This window comes from Hemiscyllium ocellatum, chromosome 18 (assembly GCF_020745735.1).
Source record: "Hemiscyllium ocellatum isolate sHemOce1 chromosome 18, sHemOce1.pat.X.cur, whole genome shotgun sequence".
In the NCBI taxonomy this organism is placed as follows: Eukaryota; Metazoa; Chordata; class Chondrichthyes; order Orectolobiformes; family Hemiscylliidae; genus Hemiscyllium; species Hemiscyllium ocellatum.
Window position 1 is genome coordinate 21825166 of NC_083418.1, and position 22937 is coordinate 21848102.

Sequence of the window (22937 nt, forward strand, 5' to 3'; positions counted from 1 at the left end):
TGAAAAGCTTAATAACAATTTATGTTTGTTCAAAGTTAAAAATCACACAACACCAGGCTATAGTCCAACAGGTTTAATTGGAAGCACTAGCTTTTGGACCGTCGCTCCTTCATCAGGGAGTGTCCAAGTCCAACACCCCCAGTCCAACACCGGCATCTCCAAATTAAGTTTGTTCAATATATCATTTCAGTTGCATGACACTAATCTTTTTCTGTAAATTCTGTGTCTTATGATCTTCTGTTCCAGAACCATTTGATGAAGGAGCAGTGCTCCAAAGGCTAGTGCTTCCAAATAAACCTGTTGGACTAACCTGGTGTGTGATTTTTAACTTTGCCCTCTGAGGTTGTGAAAGGCAGTGAATAAATTGTTATTTTAAGATGCCCCCTCCCAGTGCAACTTCACCATTAAATGAAGTAAGTACTCCATCTGCTCCTGTCTGAATGATATTCTTGAGCTAATTAATGTCATTTAAAAACAGGAGAGAATCTCACCTTCTGGATACCTCTAGATTTAATCTTCTGCTTTCCGTGTTTCTTTGCCTCTTTGCTGAGAAAGCAGGGCAGAAGTTAAGGACATGCAACACAGAGATCGCAAGCACAAGTTCTGAGTTTCGCATCAAGAACAGTGTCCTGGATACCCCTTACTCTCATACTCTTATTGGAGATTAACTAATACAACATTGAGAAAAGTGGAAATAGTTCACCTTAGCTGGACAAGATGGAATGATTTGACCAATTGTATGTTTTGTGCGTCTGTGGAAATATGCCCTCAGTTGTTGACTATGATAAGGTAATGAAGTTCTGCGATAAGGTAATAAAGGTAACGAACTGCATTCTGTTTATCTTTGGTACAGTCTCTTCATAAATTGTTCTATTGTCTTTTCCATTGTACTATTCCTTCAGTTTCTCAAATTCTGTATAAATGTTTTACTTTCATCAGTCACATCAGATGTAACTATTCACAGATTTCGCTAGAGAATAAACCATCTCTCCACCCTGGAGGCTCTCTGCCTCTATTCCTGATGAAGGGCTTTTGCCTGAAACGTCGATTTTCCTGCTCCTCGGATGCTGCCTGACCTGCTGTGCTTTTCCAGCACCACTCTGATCTAAACTCTGGTTTCCAGCATCTGCAGTCCTCACTTTTGCCTAATTTAACAGAGAAGTCAATCTAACTGTAACCTATGCCAGTTATGAGGCAAGTGCATTTGTAGAAGGATCAGACGAAGAGGGAGGGTGGGGAATGAATACATTGATGATGCTTAAGATAATTTTTTTTGTGTGGGGAAATTTAAATTATCTTTCAGTAGCTGAGTTGCCTTTTCTTTGAGTGATTTTAATGAATTCAGTTTTACAGCTCAGAATCAATTGAGCATCTCTCATTGAACACCTTGAATGTTGATGTTAATTAGCGACAGAGATTGCATACAATACTCCTGCCGGTCTTCGATGATAATCGTTCAAGTTTCCATAGCGAGCATGGAGGTTCCCCCATCTGCAGCACAGCTATGCAAAATTGTGCACTTAAAGAATTGCATGTGTCGAATGTATCTCATTACGTTAAAGGCTGTGGCCATTATGAAGGTGAACAGCAAGAGCTCACCAAGCGAAGGTGTTTGTTTAATTTCAGCTGCAATGATGGAGAAGCAATCCCAGACAAAGCATCCACTTTTGCTTCAAATTGTACCATGGGGTTCTGGTTATCTGCTCACTTTGGTGGCTCAGGTGGACTTGTAACCTCTGACATTGCTACACTCCTTCAATAGTGCACTGAACCAAGCACAAGGGTACCAACTGCGTCAAGCTGGCTTGACCTAATATATGCATCTGTGTCCTTTTCGTGTGTTTCTAAATCATTTGAGTGTCTTAAGTAAATTCTTAAAGAGCAGTGAAAATGGATCTACTATCTTTTCAGTGGGATTGCTTCCCTGTTGGCATCTCTTCTTTTAAGGAGCAATATTTGGAACTTGTGCGGTCTCAGAATGGAATTCATCTCAACACACATCTTTTAATCAACTGTTCTAAAACGTGAAACACAATAATGAAAAGCAATGGAGATGATGTGGTAAGTGCATGTACAATCAATAGATAACATTACTCAATTTAACACAGGAGTTACAAGGCCCTCTCCTTGTACGTGTTCTTCTTGATGGGTGATGGGATCTGCTTGGAGGATGTCAACAGGAGGTGATGATGTAGTGGTAAATACGTCTAGAACCCCAGTAAAATGTTCTGGGGACAAACCTCACCATTGCAAATGGTGAAATTTGATACAATTAAAAGCTGGGGAGTGGTAACCGTGTAACTACAAATTGTTATACATAGAACACAGAACAATACAGCACAGAGCAGGCCGTTCGGCCCTCAATGTTGTGCTGACCTGTGAACTAATCTAAACCCCTATTCCCCTACACTATCCCATCATCATCCATATGCTTATCCAAGGATTGTTCAAATGCTTCTAATGTGGCTGAGTTAACTGCATTGGTAGGCAGGGATTTCCACACCCTTACCACTCTCTGAGTAAAGAACCTGCCTCTGACATGTGTCTTAAAACTATCACCCCTCAATTTGCAGCTATGCCCCTTGTACACGCCATATCATTATCCTAGGATAAAGATTCTCACTGACCACCCTATCTAATCCTCTTATCCTCTTGTATGTCTCTAATAAATTATCTCTTAGCTGCTTTCTCTACAATGTCCCTCAGCCTTTCCTCATAAGACCTTCCCTCCAGACCAGGCAACATCCTGGTAAATCTCTGCACTTTTTCCAATGCTTCCACATCCTTCTTGTAATGGGGCAACTAGAACTGTACACAATATTCCAAGTGAGGCCGTACTAGTGTTTTGTACAGTTGCAACATGACATCAGGGCTCCAGAACTCAATCCCTCTACCAATAAAACTTACACACTGTATGCCTTCTTAACAGCTCTATCAACCTTGGTGGCAACTTTCAGGGATCTATGTACATGGACACCAATGTCCCTCTGCACATCCACACTACTAAGAATCTTTCCATTGACCCAGTATTCTGCCTTCCTGTTATTCTTCCCAAAGTGAATCACCTCACATTCATCTGCTTTGAACTCCATTTGATACCTCTCAGCCCAATTCTGCAGTTTATCCAGTACCCCTCCAACCTGCAACATTCTTCCACACTGTCCACTACCAGCTTTAGTGTCATCTGCAAACTTACTAACCCATCCACCTATGCCTGCGTCCAAGACATTTATAAAAATAACAAACAGCAGTCGTCCCAAAACAGATCCTTGTGGCACACCACTAGTACCCAGACTCCAGGCTGAATATTTTCCACCAACCACTACTTGCTGTCTTCTTACAGAAAGCCAGTTTCTAATCCAAACTGCTGAGTCATCTTTAATCTCATACCTCTGCATTTTCTCCAACAACCTACTATGTGGAACCTTATCAACTGCCCTACCCTCATCCACATGCTTGGTCACCTTCTCAAAAAATTCAATAAGTTGGCATTTTTGATAAGGGATAGCATTAGAGCTGTGCTGAGGGAGGATATTTCCGGAAACACATCCAGGGAAGTTATTTGGGTGGAACTGAGAAATAAGAAAGAGATGATAATCTTATTGGGATTGTATTATAGACCCCCTAATAGTCAGAGGGAAATTAAGAAACAAATTTGTAGGAGACCTCAGCTACCTGTAAGAATAATAGGGTAATTATGGTCGGGGATTTTAACTGTCTAAACATAGACTAGGACTGCCATAGTGTTAAGGATTTAGTTGGAGAGGAATTTGTTAAGTGTGTACAAGACAATTTTCTGATTCAGTATGTGGATGTACCTACTAGAGAAGGTGCAAAACGTGACCTACTCTTGGGAAATAAGGCAGGGCAGGTGATTGAGGTGTCAGTGGTGTAGCACTTTGGGGCCAGCGACCATAATTCTATTCATTTTAAAATAGTGATGGAAAAGGACAGATCAGATCTAAAAGTTGAAGTTCTAAATTGGAGAAAGGCCAATTTTGATGGTATTAGGCAATAACTTTTGAAACCTGATTGGAGGCAGATGTTCACAGGTAAAGGGACGGCTGGAAAATGGGAAGCCTTCAGAAATGAGATAACGAGAATCCAGAGAAAGTATATTCCTGTCAGGGTGAAAGGGAAGGCTGGTAGGTATAGGGAATGCTGGATGACTAAAGAAATTGAGGATTTTGTTAAGAAAAAGAAGAAAGCATATGTCAGGTATAGACAGGATAGATTGGTGAATCCTTAGAGTATAAAGGCAGTAGGAGTATACTACTAGGAGTATATGAGGGAAAGCAGGAGGGCAAAAAGGGGACATGAAATAGCTTTGGCAAATAGAGTTAAGGAGAATCCAAAGAGTGTTTACAAATACATTAAGGACAAAAAGGTAACTAGGGAGAGAATAGGGCCCATCAAAGATCAGCAACGCGGCCTTTGTGTGGAGCCACAGAAAATACGTGAGGTATAAAATGAGTATTTTACATCAGTATTTATTGTGGAAAAGGATATGCAAGATATAGAATGTAGGGAAATAGATGAAGACATCTTGCAAAATGTCCATATTACAGAAGAGGAAGTTCTGGTTGTCTTGAAACGGGTAAAGATGGATAAATTCCCAGGACCTGATCAGGTGTACCCTAGAAATCTGTGGGAAGCTAGAGAAGTGATTGCTGGGCCACTTGCTGAGATATTTATATCATTGAAAGTCACAGGTGAGGTGCCGGAAGACTGGAGGTTGGCAAACATGGTGTCACTGTTTAAGAAGGGTGGTAAGGACAAGCAAGGGAACTATAGACCAGTAAGCCTGACGTTGGTGGTGGGCAAGTTGTTGGAGGGAATCATGAGGGACAGGTCCTAGGGAGTGTTGCTGAACAAAGAGACCTTGGAGTGCAGGTTATAGCTCCTTGAAAGTGGAGTCGCAGGTAGATAGGATAATGAAGAAGGCATTTGGTATGCTTTCCTTTATTGGTCAGAGTATTGAGTACAGGAGTTGGGAGGTCATTTTGCAGCTGTACAGGACATTGGTTAGGCTATTGTTGGAATATTGCGTGCAATTCTGGTCTCCTTCCTATTGGAAAGATGTTGTGAAACTTGAAAGGGTTCAGAAACGATTTACAAGGATGTTGCCAGGGTTGGAGGATTTGAGCTATAAGGAGAGGCTGAATAGGCTGGGGCTGTTTTCCCTGGAGCGTCGGAGGCTGAGAGGTGAACTTATAGAGGTTTACAAAATTATGAGGGGCATGGATATTATAAATAGACAAAGTCTTTTCCCTGGGGTCAGGGAGTCCAGAACTAGAGGGCATAGATTTTGGGTGAGAGGGGAAAGATATAAAAGAGACCTAAGGGGCAACTTTTTTAAGCAGAGGGTGGTACGTGTATGGAATGAGCTGCCAGAGGAAGTGGTGGAGCCTGGTACAATTGCAACATTTAAGATGAGTATTTGAATAGGAAGGGTTTGGGGGGATATGGGCCAGGTGCTGGCAGGTGGGACTAGATTGGATTGGGATATCGGCATGGACGGGTTGGACTGAAGGGTCTGTTTCCATGCTGTACATCTCTATGATTCTATGACCTGCCCTTGACGAAACCATGTTGATTATTTCCAATCAAACTGTTGCTTGCTAGATGATTATAAATCCTATCTCTTATAATGCTTTCCAAAACTTTTCCTACAACAAATGTAAGGCTCACTGATATATAACTGGGTCATCTCTACTGCCCTTCTTGAACAAGGGCACAACATTTGCAATCCTCCAGTCCTCTGGCACTAAACCTTAGACAATGTCAACTCAAAGATCTAGGCCACAGGCTCTGCCATCTCCTCCTTAGTTTCCCAGAGAATCCTTGGATAAATCCCATCCGGCCCAGGGAACCTATTTACTGTTACACCTTCTAGACTTGATAATGCCTCCTCCTTACTAATCTAATAACTAACCTCAATCCTTACTAATCTAATAGCCCGCATTTCAGTCTTCTCCTCTACAATAGTCTCCTTTTCCTGTGTGAAAACAGCTGCGAAACATCCGTTTAGCACCCCTCATCTCCACAGGGTCCACACACAACTTCTCACTTCTGTCTTTGACTGACACTATTCCTACCCTAGATATCATTTTATTCCTCACATACCTATCGAAAGCTTTAGGGTTCTCCTTTATTCTACCTGGTAAAAAACTGCTCATGTCCCCTCCTTGCTCTTCTTAACTCTCTCTTTAAATCCTTTCTAGCTAATCTGTAATTCTCCCTCACATCATCTGAACCATCTCACCTCAACGTCATATAAGCCTCCCTCTTCCACTTAACAAGAGATACAATTTCTTTAGTAAATCATGGTTCCCTTACTTCATCACTTCCTCCCTCCCTGACAGGGACACATTTATCAAGGACACGCAATATCTGTTCCTTAAACCAGCTCCACATTTTGATTGTCCCCATCCCTTGCACTATGCTACCCCATACTATGCCTCCTAAGTCTTGCCTAATCGCATTATAATTCCCTTTTTCCCATCTTGTCCTGTGGTATGTACCTATCCCTTTCCATCACTGAACTAAACATAACTGAATTATGGTCACTCTTTCCAAAGTGCTCACCTACCACTAAATCAAACATCTGGCATGGTTCATTACCAAGCACCAGATCCCGTGTAGCCTCCCCTCTTGTTGGCCCTTCAATTTACTGAGTCAGAAAACCCTCCAGCACACATTGGGCAAAAGCTGATCCATCCCGATGTACTAGAGTTATAGCATTTCCAGTCAATGTTGGGGAAGTTAAAGTCCCCTACAATGACCACCCTGTTCCTTTCTCTTCTAGCCAGAATCGTTTTGCTAATCCTCTCCTCCACCTCCCTGGAACTTTGTGGAGGCCTATTAAAAACTCCCAGCAGTGTGATCTCTCCTCTCCTATTTCTAACCTCAGCCGATGCCACCTCAGTAGACAAGTCCTCGTCAAAAGTTCTTTCAGTCACCATTATACTGTCCTTGACTCACAAAGCCACACCTCCCCCTCTTTTATTACATTCCCTAACCTTTATGAAAGGTCTAAACCTTGGAACCTGCAACATCCATTTCTGACCCTGCTCTATCCTTGTCTCTGAAATGGCCACAACATTGTTCTATGTTCTAAATGGGACTAGATTAGGTTAGGATATCTGAGTCAGTGTGGACGAGTTGGACCGTGCTGTACATCTCTATGCATCTATGACTGTATGTGCAAAGGGACAGATGTTGGAACATTGCAGAGTTCTTCAAGAGTCTCCTCAGCACCTTTGAGATTGAGAGATCCCATCACAACTGCACAGGAAAATCAAACCTCTTTTGTTGCTCAAGCCTTGATGTGACTCTACCAGATCACCAATGACATTGCTCCATGTGAGTTAGAGGACAGTAAGAAATGCAACAGTGAGGACAGTGGAGTAGTTGGTTTGGATTGATTCCTGGGTAATCCGAGTGAATTAGAATCATAGAATGTACATAATCAGAGAACATGGAAATAGAATCTCCTGTCTCAAACAGACAGAAAGAACAAAGAATAAAAACTTAATAAGCATTTAGGATTTGCAACGCATTGCTGAAAGGGCAACAAGGGTGGCATGGTGGCTCAGTGGTTAGCATTGCTGCCTCACAGCACCAGGGTCATGGGTTCAATTCCAGTCTCTTGTAAAAGCTCTCTTGACGCAATAATGTCCTTCAAGGGAGAGCAATCTGCCATCCTTACTTGGTCTGGCCTGGAAGGAGGTGTTCAGCCCTTAGATTATTGATCACAATATTGAGTCCTCAAGGCTGCAGGATCCCCAGGTGGACTCAAAGCAGTTCTCATTTTGTTTATGGAAAACCAGCTTCTGACACTTTGTAGAAATCCCTTATTGGGAGTTGCATATAACTATCCATAATTTGTTACTGAGTGAGCAAGCAACCTGCTGGTCTATTGGCTGGCATGGAAAATGCAAATGTCATATTGGTGCAGTGGGAATCTTTTCCAGATTAATTGAAGAGACATCAATGGGGCACACTTTAAGTTAGCCTATGATGCACATAACTTGGGAATATCAAGTTGTCTTTTCATTAAAAATACGAGGAAAGGAGCTCACAATTTCACCTATTATCCATGCTTCATATGTTCTTGATATTATTATGCTTCTTATTCCCAATCTGCCAATGGTTTGCACTCATTGCAATTTAGAATTTCCCCCTTCTCTTGATTGTTCACCCTTGTCCTCACTGCAATTCCCTCCAACCTGAGATTGGGTCGTTTGGTATCAAAACGAAAGCACACACAAATATAACTGAGGTGACCTGTCAGAGTTGTTTAACAATGTGAAGGTGTTTGGTAGGAGAATCTTGGAGAAGATGGGCTGAGTGTTGTGGGGTTTGAATGATCTGGCAAGATGTGTAGCAGAATCAGATGACAAGTGCAGTGTCACTCATCTTGACACTGGCAGCAACTCGCCCCATCTTTAGTGATTTTCATAAGTGGTGAGAGATTCTCACTAGGCAGTGGGGAGTTGTCAACTGACAGCAATTAGATCAGAGTGGTAGTGGAAAAGCACAGCAGGTCAGGCAGCATCCGAGGAACAAGAAAATCGAAAATTGACAGTGATTGTTGGTTGTTAAATTCTTCTTAACTGCAAAATCTCCCCGATTAATATTCATCCTCCCATCTTCCCAAACTCATCAAAAAGGCTTGATGTCAGGAAAATTTGACAATGGAACAGCAAGAACCTGGCATATTCAGTTCACTGCTTGCTCTGAATGATATATATGTTGCAAACCAAGCACCAAACTGATCTCACCCTGGACACCAGGTACAAACACCCTGTACCCAATGTCCCTCATGGCACATCTCCATTTACATTGAGATTGTCATCCAATCATGACAACACAGTAGCCACATCATGACAAGGTGCGAAGGTGGATAAAGGACATGAAAGGAGGTGTTCAGCCCTTAGATTATCGACCTCAATTTGGGTCCTAAAGGTTGCTGGGTCCCCAGGTGACCCTCCCAACACTGCAATGCTGCACCTCAGGCTGCACTTGCAACGGTTGCTGTAGCGCTGGTGCACTTCAGAACATGCACCTAGGTCATGTACTGGACCAGACTGCATCTCCATGCTCTTGAGTTACAATGAAGGGTCACCAGACTCAAAGTGTTAACTCTGTTTTTCCTCTTTGCAAGACGTTACCAGACCTGTTGAGTTTCTCCATCAATTTCTGTTTGTGTCTCCATGCTGTTTGCTGGCTCTCATTGCACTCAATATTTACCTGAAAGCTTACCTGTATCACCTTGCCTTTTTGGGCCTTGCCCATCAGCCACTAATGCTATTTTGCTTTGCCCTTAGATTCAGGGTCCTCTCCACATAAGGGGTGAGAAGTCAAATGACAGGCAGCGCACTACCCCTCTTGACTACCAGGGGGCTGCTTTCCTCATGGTACTAAAGGAGCTGAAGGTCCCACAGCTATTACAATTGGGAATGAAGGGTCAGTGACATTGGGGATTGGTTGGATGTCAGTGAGTGTGGGGAGATATTGCAAGGAACAATTAGAGTGGATAAGCACCTGCCTTGGTGGGAGGTGGGTGAAGTAGCAGAGAGAGTAGGAGGTATTGGCGAGAAGGTGATGGCATTTACCCTGGCAGAAAGGAGAAAGACACCGACCACCTTCAGAGGGTTGAGGTTGCTTTCATGCAAATGGCAACTTTAATGCGAATGGAACAAGCTGGCATGATCTAGTGCAGTGGATCCCTCTGCTAAGACCCTGGGAGGGGGTGGAGGAGGAGGTCCTGCATTAGCAGTACCCCATTCAGCAGGAAATCCAGGTCCCTGCTCGCAAAGAGATTTCCCCTCTGTCAGCCATGCCTGGTGCAAGTGTCAGCAGTTGGAGGGACATCTCCAGACTAACAGGGCTCATCTGGTTCCATAGTGGGCTTGGGTGACAAGTTGTTCCAGGCAGGATGGGAGGAAAGACGGGCTGGAAATCAGACACAAGAAACACCATAGGGGTAAGGGAGGTAAGTGAGCTCTCTCGGCCTGACAAACCATCCCAAAAAAACTCAATACTACTAGGATTCAGCCACAAACATGAAAGATTCAGTCTGATGTTTCTATTTGCTAAGGTGCAACAACAAATTAAGGCCCATCGATGTAACCTAGTCACTAATCCCAGAATTCAGGAGAAAACTCTTCACCAAAAAATGCTGAGAATATGGAACTTTCTACCAACTGGGACAATTGCTTTGGACGATACTGATGGATTTAGTTCACATCTGAGTTAAGCAGTCATTGACTTATCTGAATTACATCAAGCACTGTTAGACCTCATTACTCCTCTGATTAACCACTTATTGAAATGGTTAATCCATTTTCCTTAAAGTCGCTGAAGCATCTGGACTCCCCCACTAGAAATATTGACTGGTTCATTCAGAAGCACAAAGGTAACCCTGGTTTATTTATTTCACTATCTGCAGTGTTCTTAAACCCTACTTCCTTCATCTTCTCGAGCGATTGCCTCCAACAAATATGAAGAGCTCACTGTTTTGTTTGCAACTAGAATGGAGGTTATTTCTCCGACTATCTTTGCTGGCATCTATCCCACTTCATTCAAATCACCCCCTAAACCTGTCTAACAATCCCCCCGACTTCAACCTTAAATACTTAGAATTCCTACAGTGTGAAAACAGGCCCTTCAGCCCAGCAAGTCCACACTGACCATCCGAAGAGTAGCCCACCCTAACCATTCCCTTATTTCCTCTACATTTCCCCTGACTAATGCACCTAATATTATGGGCAATTAACATGACCACTCCACCTAACCTGCAGATCTTTGGACTGTGGGAGGAAACCGGAGCACCTGGAGAAAACCCACGCAATCGCAGGAAAAATGTGCAAACTCCACAAGGACAGTTGCCTGAGGCTGGAATCGAACCCAATCCCTGGCACTGTGAGGCAGCAGTGCTCACCACTGAGCCACCATGGCATCCCTAACCTTACCTGAAATGACACCATTTGGAGTTTCTCTACCAGATTTCCCATTCCATCTAAACTCATCTTGTCCACGTCTCTTCTTTGACCCCACTTCTACTAAAGTGTTGACATTTTAAGACTTCCTTGTGACTCTTGCACCAAACCATCCCCTTTCATTGTTCAGCTCACTTTTTTCCAGTCTGATCCATCCAGTCACAAACAGAGCATCTCCAGCAATGCCATCACTTCCTGCCACTGTGCAGTTAATGCCAGAGTCCCCCCGGTGATCTACTCATGAGTCCTCCCTCTTCTTCATTGACCTGTGTTCTTTGATGATATCATCTGTAGACATTAGGTCAGTTTCCCCATTATGTTTAAAATGCCTGTCTACAATGGTCACTACCTCTGAAGCTGCGTAATCCATTTGTTCAACCTACAATCTCAGATGAGCTCACTTAATTATTGGTAAGACCAAAACCATTGCCTTTAGACACTTGCCACAAACACCATATTCTTACCAACATTTTTACACACCTCCCCATCTCTTATTTCACACTGAGGCTGCCGTCTGCCAACCTTGGAATTTGACTTTGGCCAGAGATGAGTTTCTAATCCCTCATTCTCCTCATCTGTACAGCATCACCTTCATTTGCTCCTCTTGTCCATCTGTTTATCACCTCTCACTGATTCTAACTCTCCTCTGAATAACCGGCCATTACCTGCTGCTTGTTTCATCTGGATTTGGGCTGCCCTGAGGTTACCCCATTCAGAGCAATCCATTTCTCTTTATCTCGCTGAGCCGCATTGGCATTTGGGACTCTACCACCTTAAATATCAACCTCCTAGTTTGCACTCAAATATTTGTTCTTTATCTTGACAACCTATTCCTCTCCAACCTTTCCCTGAAATTATTCATTTGCATCAGTCGGTGTCACCAACTGTGAAGGATCCAGATCTCTGAAGTCTAGGATTACAATGCCTGCTACCCAATCCATCCGAATCTGCTATTCTTGAAGGAACACCTTGTGATAGGAGGCTAACTTCTCCCAAATACTGTCCACCTTCTGGATGTTAATGGTCTGATTCTAGTAAGGAAACTGGGAATAGAGAGAGTGAACAAACTGGATCATCAGTCAGTCACAAAACACACTCCAGCACGTGTGAATGTTTTAAATGTTTATATTGTAAATAATATTAAAGGGTAAAAGTTACACCAGCTGTAGCATTTTTGGAAAGATTACAAGAAGTTCATTTTATTATATGCCCTGACCATATCTGCTTTATTTTTAAATAATTCCATTATAAATAAAGGCTATATCGTACAGATATTCTACCTTTCTGTAACATTTGGCAGTGATAACCTCATTGTATCTACTCACCAGCCCCTGTCGGTACACATAAGCTTTCATATGGGCTTGTTCACTTTGCCAAGATCACTTTACACTGTTTAAATGACTAAGGGTGAGGGAAAGGCTGTAACTTAATGTGAGGGTGTAGGTGATGTCAAAAAACCATTCCTGGGAATTTTGATATCAACCATTAAATGCCATTCACAGCATTCACTCGGTCATGTCACAGCTGTCTAGATATCTTATACTTTTATTTAAAGTTTTATAACAGTAGTTTAGTAAATCTCTCAACATATCAAGTTTCTGTATCCTGACACAATTGGAGTTGCTGAGCTGAAGCTGGATACAAGGAAAAGCACATTTCTGACTTGGTCTACCACTAGCACCTGCACAATATTAAGATGTGTTATGACTTTTTTTCACACTGTCGTCTCTTTGCTTATATGGTATGTACATGCTTTACTTCAGGAAGGGAAACAGAATTTTATACTGAAAATACAAGCACAGTGTAAGTCTGGTATCTCCAGAAATACCACTTTAGAAGATTTACATCTTTAAGTCTGCAGCGACACACATTGCAGACCAGATTCTGGCATTCACTTTATCTTGCATTGCCAATGTTCTTGTATTTGCACAATAGCAAGTGTTTGAAAGTTTTCTTAAAGGTAATGTTGCAGAGGGCATAACATGCTGGGTTGACGGTGCTGTTGATGTAGCACAGCCAGTACCCAATGACCCAAACAGTCTCAGGGACACAGTCATCACAGAAGGTGCTGATGAGAACCATGACATTGTAAGGAGTCCAGGTGAATATAAACGCCAGGAGGATTGCAAAGATTGTCCGCGTAACCTTTTTCTCCCTGGCGGCCACCTGGCGTCTCTTTCGCACTTGGCTCCTTGCAATGTTAGCGAATTTCCTGGCGACAATGCCGGGCTTGTTGGCAGCTGTGTTGTTGGTTGCATTTCCAGGCATGATCTCGATGGCAGTGACACATTCATTGCCAGTCTGTCTGGTGACGATCTTGATCCTTGACCATTTGGAGCTCTGCATTTTGGACAGCTTTGGGACTTGTGCATGCTGTATGACGTCACTGGTGCCTTTCTCTTTGAGGTTGGGTAGGACAGTGCTGGCTGAACTGGACTCATTGGAGGTCTCCTTCTCCTCACGATGGCTCAGAGACACCTGTTTTGTGGAGGGCTTTTCCTCTACCTTTCCATTCCTCACAGTGTCACTGGAGGAGTCTGTTGCTGGCTTGGGAGAATTGTTATTCTGTTGTTTGCTGAAGTGACTCTTGAAGAAATTGGAAGATCGAGAAGTATTCTCCTTCTGACTGTCTGTTCTATGACTTTTCATTCTACTCCTGCTGGCAAAGGAGACTTGGATGTACAAAACAGTCATGATGACAACTGGAAGGTAGAACGCTGCAATGGCTGTGCCAAAGGTCACAACAGGGTTGGAGAAAAATTGAATGTAGCATTGTCCTTTTTTCACCTTACGCTCACCAACAATGAATTGCCAGAAAAGGATGGCTGGAGCCCACAAGATGAAGGAGAGTATCCAAGCTGCTGCAATCATCAGCCCAGCCAATTTGGTGGTCCTTCGAGCAGGATAGGTCAGTGGCTTTGTAACACAGAAGTATCGATCAAAACTGATAATCAGAAGGTTCATTACAGAAGCATTGCTCACAACGTAGTCCAAAGCTAGCCACAAGTCACAGACAACAGCTCCCAGAGGCCAGTAGCCTTTAATAATGTAGACAGTATACAAGTTCATGGAAAAGACTCCAATGATCAGATCGGCACATGCCAAGCTGAATAGGAAGTAGTTGTTAACAGTCTGTAATTGGCGATTAACTTTGATGGATAGCATGACCAATATGTTCCCCACCACTGTGACCAAGCTCAGGGATCCAGTGACAACAGCAATGAAGACAATCTCAACAGTCTTGTAAGGGCTGGTCGTTGTCACTTCAACAGTTAAGTTTGAATTGTTGGCTCCAGCTTTCTCAAATGTTACATTCTCCATTTTCAGCAGAAAGGTTTGTACAAACGTGTTATACATAGAACCTGAAACACACAACAAAAGCATCATGAGAATGGCGAATGCCTACTTCTTTTCCCTGTTTAACCTGAGAGTGGTTTCTCTACTGCTAGGTCTTCCAGTTTCTCATCCATTCTTCCCTTTTCTTAAGGGCGCTACAGTTGTGTGTAAAAATCAAATGTCACTGCAAAATATCAATTAACATTGTAAATATGTGCTGTGGATGTTCTCACTTTGTACTCTGATCCATAATAAATGTTAAAGGAAGAGGTTTCATGAAGCATATAGGAACAGGGATAAGTTATTTAACCTTTTGAGCCTGTTCTGTCCTTCAATGGAATCCTTACTTTTCTGAATCTTTACTCTATCCATACACCATGGCTCTATAATCTTTAATACCCTATGTCATTAAAAGTCTATCAATTTCAGAATTGAAACTATGATTTGAGTTAGCATCTGCTGCTTTTGCTGGGAGATGCTTCCACAATTTTATCACCTTTATGTGAAGAAGCATTTCCTAGCTTCACTCCTGAATAGTCTGGCTCCGAATTTTTTGTATCCAGAGCTTAGCAGCAGAAAAGCTTCTTTCTGTTTAACCTGTCAAGTACCTTTAACAACATCTATTACCTTGTTTCTTAAACTTCTATACCACTTGTATACGTGGTCTGTGGTCTTTTAATTTAACCATTATCAGAAACATTCTGGTCAATTCCTGCTGCACTCATTTCGCGATTACTGTTTCTGCTTGGGGTTGGTTAGCTCAGTTGGCTGGACAGCTTGTTTACAATGCAGTGTAATGTCAACAATTCAGGTTTAATTTGCACTTCTGGCTAACACCACTGTAGAGGTCTGGCCTTCTCAATCTTGGTGGTCACCCGAGGTGCGGTGGTCCTCAGGTTAAACTGCCACCACCATCAGTCATCTGTCTCTCAAGAAGGAGTAGCACTCTGGTCCTCTGAGTCGATGGCAGCTACTACGATTTCTATTTACTTTCTACTGTTAATATGCAGACTGTGCACTGTACACTGCGTCTAATCTAGCCATGGTTCTGGATAGCTGTAGCAAACTTCCTCTCTTTTTATTCTAACCAGCTGTTGTAAAAACTAACATTCCATTTGCCGTTTCGATTACTTCTGTACAGTTATGGAGTCATAGAGTCAGACAGCATGGAAACAGACCCTTCGGTCCAATAGTCAACACCATATTTCCAAGCTAAATTAGTCTCACTTACCTGCACTTGGCCCATATCCCTCCAAACCTTTCCTATTCATGAACTTATCCAAATGTCTTTTAGCCATTGTAACTGTACCTGCATCCATCACTTTCTCTTGTCAGTTCATTCCATACACAAATCACGCTCTGTGTAAAAACAAAATGCCTCTCATATCCTTTTTAAATTTTTCTCCTCTCACCTTAAAAATATGCCCTCTAGTTTTGAACTCCCCCAGCTTCTCTGTGCCCCTCATGATTTTATAAACCTCAATAAGGTCACCCCTCAACCTCCTAAGCTCCAATAGTCTTTCCAGTCTATTTATATAACTCAAACCCTCCATTCCCAGCAACATCCTGGTAAATCCTTTCTGAACTCTCTCCAGTTTAATAATATCCTTCCTATGTCAGGGCAACCAGAACTGCACACAGTACTCCAGAGGAGGACTAACCAAAACTTCTGTACAACCTCAACGTGATTCCATTTTTCTAATCTGCGTACATGAACCCCTCAATCTTGTGGAAGCGTGACTGTTTCTAGCTTTTCAGCAATTAGAAAATACATTTAGGAATCCTGTTTTAGACCTTAAGAGATAATCTCACATTTTAATCTGTTGAAATCTGTCTGTCACAACTTTGCCCATCCTCTTAATCTATCAATTTCTCTTTGTAATGTTATTCTGCTGTCTACATGATTTAATATACCACAAATCTCTATGTCATTGGCAAACTTTGATATATGACTCCTGTCATTTCAAAGTCATTAATAACCATGATGAATAGTTAAGCTCCCAGTAAAAATCCAGTGGGACATCATTCCCATTCAGATTTTGAATATAGTCATTGACCCTACCCTCTCTTTTCCACCACCTAACCAATATCCTGTACAGACCAATAATTTCCCGTTAACTTGATTAGTTTTTACTTTAGCTTGCAGGATGTAAGTTTAGCAAACATCATCTGAAGGTCCATCTAAACAGTACCCAGTGACATTCCTCAGCTTGCTATTTAGCTACTTCCTCAAACAAGTTAATTTGATCCCATTTGGCATGACTCACCCATTACAAATCCAGCTTCATAGAGGCAGTCTCCCAGTGGCAGTCCAAGATGGAAATGTGGCATAAGCAAAGCCAGAGCTTGCTGGAGAACAAAATAGAGAGGGAGATGAAATGGAAAAAAATATACCTATAGCAGAAATCAGATGAATAACACAACTAAGAAATAGGTTGGGTTTGGACCTGGTGAGTGTGATGGCAAAACCAGAAACAAGGGCAGCAAAGACAAAGTGGGGAAAGAGACTGAAAACCAACATTAATTGTATCTTGGGATTTCCCTTTATCAAAAATAGATGGCAAATGGCAAAGCAAGATCGATTTGGAACCACGAAGGGGATTTAAGCGTGGATGCGAAGTGTGTTGCTGGGACTAAATGAGTACTCTGCCTTTATCAAGGAGGATGGTGCTGCCAAAGCTGTTCTGAATGAAGAGTTAGCTGAGGTTCTAGTTGGGATAAAAATTGATAAAGAGATGTGGGCGGCACGGTGGCACAGTGGTTAGCACTGCTGCCTCACAGCGCCTGAGACCCGGGTTCAATTCCCGCCTCAGGCGACTGACTGTGTGGAGTTTGCACGTTCTCCCCGTGTCTGCGTGGGTTTCCTCCGGGTGCTCCGGTTTCCTCCCACAGTCCAAAGATGTGCGGGTCAGGTGAATTGGCCATGCTAAATTGCCCGTAGTGTTAGGTAAGGGGTAAATGTAGGGGTATGGGTGGGTTGCGCTTCGGCGGGTCAGTGTGGACTTGTTGGGCCGAAGGGCCTGTTTCCACACTGTAAGTAATCTAATCTAATTTCAACAGATCAAAGGGGAAACAGAAAAGTGCATAGCTAAGCACATACACAAATCAGTGCCAACTGTGCCTGGTTCCAGTTAAGTGAGAAAATAGCGAGAGCTTAAGACCTGTTAAGAGAAAAAATGTTACTAAGGCTTGAAATTGAGATGTGATTGGTCAATAGAAAGAGCACCAATTTGTACATATAAGTGTGATTGTAACTGCCAAAAGACAGACCCTGCTGACTGACGGTCCTTGATGCAAGCCATAAAGGAAGCTGTGCTCAGTGTTCTATCATCCAGCTGGTCATTTTACCAATTCTTGGAGGTTCCACTGAGATAGCTAACCCTCCGACTTGAAGCACGGGTCTGTTTAACGCACCTCATCAGTAAATGAACCAGCCATGATATAAATAAGGTAGGGACTTTATCCCTTGGGTTTGTTTACCAGTGAGAAACCTATGCCTGAGTATGAGGTAGGCCAATCGGGAGTGATGGGATTACAGATACTGGAATATTTTGAGAATAGAGAAAGTGTCTTCAAGCCTGCCTCCAGGAAAAGTGAAGGGAGTCAGGGAGACCAGCTGACAATGATCTGGGAAGAAAAAGTGTTGTATGATTGGGCTACTTGGTAAACCGTGTCTACAATATTGGGCAATTCAGTAGACTGTGAAGTATGAAATAAAGGACGTTCAGTTTGTATGATAGTGTAGTTGTGCCTGTGTCTATGTGTATTATGTGTCAGTTGTCAACAAAATGCTGAGCAACATCTCTCATAAGGCAGCCCCTCAGAAGGGCCTTATATGTATGTCCATTACAGGCCCGATTCCGTAAACTTTGTCAACACTTGGGTGAAATGGACGCAGAAGACTGAAAAGCCATTTCCCCCATTCAATTGCAATTACATAGAATGATTGGCAAATATTTAGATTACTTACAGTGTGGAAACAGGCCCTTCGGCCCAACAAGTCCACACCGACCCGCCGAGGCGCAACCCATCCATACCCCTACATTAACCTCTTACCTAACACTACAGGCAATTTAGCATGGCCAATTCACCTGACCCGCACATCTTTGGACTGTGGGAGGAAACCGGAGCACCCGGAGGAAACCCACGCAGACACGGGGAGAACGTGCAAACTCCACACAGTCAGTCGCCTGAGTCGGGAATTGAACCCGGGTCTCAGGCGCTGTGAGGCAGCAGTGCTAACCACTGTGCCACCGTGCCGCCCACTCAATATTCTGAAAACAAAGGAAAAATAAGGGAATCTGGTGGTAAGGTTACCATTTTTAGTTGACCAAATCTAATAGGAACAAAGACGGAGAACTAGAGAAGTTGTGGAAGTAGGTAGAATGCTGATAAAGACATTGGGCGAAGCTATCCAAGAAATGCTGATTAAGGCAGAATTCATTGGACTATGCTGAAACCTGGTGAGGGTGTGATGGATTAGGTGTAGGGACCTCGCTTAGTTTTTCAACAATATTCGGGTATATAAGGGATACACGGGGATGCCCACCCTTGTCATTACTATTGTAAATGGGTTTGCAACCACGTATGAAACAAATCTTCTGTGCGGTCTTGATACAAAGGGAAGCTAAGAGCCTGAATGGAATCTTGAGTAACCTGTAATATTGCCAGCAGTAATTACAGCTCCAACAGCACAAAAATAAGGAAAGACTTGATTGGATCCTTCTCACTGATCGAGCTAGACCACTCCGTAGAAGCCTCTAGATAGTGATGAGGTTAGGGTAGGGGGACAGGAAGAATGGGACTTCGTTATAGTTGCAGCCAGCATGTCCTTTGGTCCCGAGAGTGTCTGAACAAGTCGCAGGAGAATGTTGTGTTGTTTAGTGTCTCCAATCCCTTTCTCCTTTTGCATCAGTCGCAGCAGCAGTTATGGGGGTGACAGTCCCAGGTAAAGGACTACTCACTTTAATCCCTCTGATAATGTATCCTTAGGAAACTCTCACGCTGGTATTGGGGCCAAGGCTGCAGCCGCAGGACAGTCTGGGACCGTGGTCCAACAATGTGTTCCCCTCGCTACTCCTGATGGTTCCACCCCTTCCCTTGCGGACATTTTCACCTCTCAAACAGAATCCAGCACTCTGCAGAACAAATTGTCCTGGCAGGCTGCAGGTTGTCTCCAAAGGACAGACAGCTTATGGGTCTCCCACTACGGCCGCATGGTTGCACCCTCTGTCTGGTTACCATAGCTTGCCCACCTGTGTCACCACTTTACACATGTGGGCAAAGGAGGGATGAATAGTATTATACAGCAATCCTGGCATGTGCCAGGCTTCACACCCATAGCTGAAAGAGAATAAGTGCTAGATGTACGGTGTGTCAAACAATTAATGCAGGGAAAACTCCCTGTGTCAAGCCTGCTTTGCAGCCCCAACCTTTGTGCATAAACAAATGGACATCCACAGTGTGGATGAAATCCCATTGAACTTTGTGTGGCCTTAACTAAGTCCCTTAAAGCCTTCCATTCACAGGTAGTTGAGGCTCAAAGGGAAGCCACTAAGGAAAGCTGCCACATATACCAGCCAGGAGACTGTGTTTTTATGAAATCATTCCGCCGAAAGAACTGTTTGGAACCCAGGTGGGAAGGGCCATTCCAAGTGCTATTGGTGACATCCACACAGCGGTGAAAATAAAAAGGAAGCTCATGTGGATCCAGGCATCGCATGTCAAGCCAGCACCAACCCTGACCCCAGAAGGGATGAAGACGGCAAAGAATGTCTAAAGACTGTTATACTGTGAATACTTAACCATTGTATTTCTTTATTCATTCATGGGATGAGGGCGTCACTGGAGGGCCAGCATTTATTGTCTATCTCTAATTGCCTAGAGGGCAGTTAAGAGCCAACTTTATTGCTGTGGGTCTGGAGTCACATGTGGACCAGACCTGGTAAGGATAGCTGATTTCCTTCCCTAAAAGACAATAGTCTTTAATGAAATCACTCATGCTGCTCATGGCTTAACACAGAATAAGCCATGAGGACCTGTCACATAAGTGAACCAGCTGGGTTTTTCCACCAGTTGACAATGGATCCATGCTCATCACGAGACTTGTAATTCCAGATTTTTTTATTGAATTCAAATTCTACCATCTGACATGGTGGGATTCAAGCCTGGGTCCCCAGAAAATTACCTGGCTCTCTGGATTAACAGTCCATTGATAATACCACTAGGTTATCTCCTTCCCCTATCATTGTCAAAAATGCTGGAGAGATTGCTGTTTGTTATTATAGTGCCAGGTTGATCCAGGCCAAGCTTCTGGGCTAGATCAGTTTTGTTATGAACCTGTAAGAATCCCTTGGAGCACTTGGTGGCAACTGGCCTAGTTCTATGCAAAAGCTCATTAGGGAAACAGCTACTGGATTTGTTCACAGTCCCCTGGGATGCTGGGTGTTTGACGTGTATCCCAGTGTATCCCAGTGTATCCCAGTGAATCTGAGTCAGATGTAATCTGCTTTTTAACTTTGACATTGGCACACGGAGGGAAAACGGGAGGGGGTGCACCCTGAAAGGTGATTGCTCCTGTGATTGCTTCCGGTTCTGAGTAAGCCCCACTCCAGCAGAACTCAGAGGCTCCCCTCAGTTTCAGATGACCTTCTGAATGGCGGGGATGCTGCTACTTGGGTTATGTGATCCCACAGTCACACTGCACCTCAAGGACCAGACAACTGTAAAAATAACATTCACGGAATTCCAGCAACACTCGTGGAAAAGGGCTCTGACAGGATGGGATCAGTTCATGTCCTTCATGTACCAACACTATGGTATATGCTGGTTGTCCGGAGAAGCCATGGGAATAGTTAGTCTCCTACAGCAGATTGCTAATGGAATAGTTTGAGCACTCCGGAAGACAAGTAGGGACATACACTGAGTTAGCTGCAATTAAGACTGTAACCCTGCAGAATCGAACGGTCCTTGATCTTATCTTAGCTAAGGAAGGGCGTGCATGCATTATAATACATAAGGGCTGTTGTACCGACATACCAGGCAAATCTGAGGACTTATCTGATCTCGCCATTCATATACCAGCTAAATTTGGAAGGTTGACTGGTCGCTAAAGCAGCCCCCTGGTTTCGGAGGCCCAGTGGGTTGGCTCCAATCCACACTGGGACACTGGCGAAGCTCAATCACTCAGTGGTGCATTGGGGTACTGTTCCTGGTTGTTATTGTCTTAATTCTGACAGGGTGTATCAGAACCCTTCTGCACCAGTTGTGTGAAACAAACTATGGCCAGCGTTATGGTCCAGCAGGTGATAGTACCGGAGGATAAGGATGTAGAATTCCAAAGACTGGGTCAGATTGAACTCTAAGGTTGTCATGAAAGGACAAAAAGTGGCGTATGGAAGGAACCAAAGGGGGACGGAAGAGTGCGCAGTGAAGCATGTACACAAGTCAGTGCAAACCGCACCTGGTTCCTGTTAAGCGAGAAAACAGAAAGCTCAAAACACACTCAGCCGGTGTTACATCAGCTTAAGGCAGATGACTTATTAAGGGAATAAATGTTGCAAAGGCCTGGAATTGAGATGTGATTAGTCAATAAGAAGAGCACCAAATCGTGCATAAAAGTGTGATCGTGATCGTTGAAAGACAGACTCATCACGCCAGGACTCTGTGATCCTGCTGGTTGACTCTCCTTACATGGAAGTTATAAAGGAAGCTGTGCTCAGTGTATTATCATCCAGCTCATCATTTCGACAGGAAGTTATGGAGATATTGCCTATAATCTTCCAAACTACCTTTAACAGTGATGGTGGCAGATTACTGGAGAGCTACAAATATTATATCCATGTTCAAGGAAGGGTGTAAAAGGATGAACTCAACAACTGCAGACCTATCAGTTTAACACAATGATAGGAAAGGTTTAGAAATGACAGTCCAGGTCAAAATTAAATCATTTGGATAACTGCAGATTAACTTAGGAAAGCTGGCATGAGTTTATTAAAGGCAAATTGCTTTTAACTAATTTGAATTGTATTTTTTTGCTGAACAATGAGGGTAGATGAGCATAATATAATTGATGTGGTGTCTGTGGACATCCAGATTACGTGCCACAAAAATTGGATTTTCTGCAAGAAGGCCATGGAGTTTAAAATGGACAGTACCAGCATGGATACACGGTTGATTGAGTGCCTAGAAACAAAGGGTAATGGTGAATGATTGTTTATTGGACTGCTAGGTCTAGTGAGGTTCCCCAGGTGTCAATATTAGGCCACTGCTTTTCCAGTCCTAGACATCTATTGTCAGGGTATAATTTCAAAGTTTGCGGTTGATATAAAACTTGGAAATATTGTGCATTCTGAGAAGAATACTAATAGATTTCAAGGGGGCATTGGCTGATGGAATGGGTAGCAAATGTGTGGCCAATGAAATATAGTTCAGAGAAGGATGGAGTGATCCATCTTGGTACTAAAAATGAGGAGAGAACACTGTAAAATAAAGGCTTAATAAGGCAAATGGGACTCAGGGCATGAAATATAGAAGTAGGCAGGGGTTGCTGAATCTTTATGAAATACCGTTGGGTCCCATACTTCAGGAAGGATT

At 43.2% G+C, this 22937-nt stretch overlaps 1 protein-coding gene across 1 annotated transcript in view; it reads right to left on the reverse strand.

Moving 5' to 3' along the window:
- Nucleotides 1–12896: 12896 nt before the first annotated feature.
- chrm4a (cholinergic receptor, muscarinic 4a) overlaps nt 12897–22937 on the reverse strand; it is a 93163-nt gene continuing 83122 nt past the window's right edge. The window contains exons 2-3 of the mRNA XM_060838417.1: nt 16610–16691; nt 12897–14368 (exon numbers count right to left, since the gene is read on the reverse strand). Of these exons, the coding sequence (XP_060694400.1) occupies nt 12903–14368; nt 16610–16673 (1530 nt within the window). The 5' untranslated portion in view covers nt 16674–16691 and the 3' untranslated portion in view covers nt 12897–12902. The remainder of the gene's footprint in view (nt 14369–16609; nt 16692–22937) is intronic.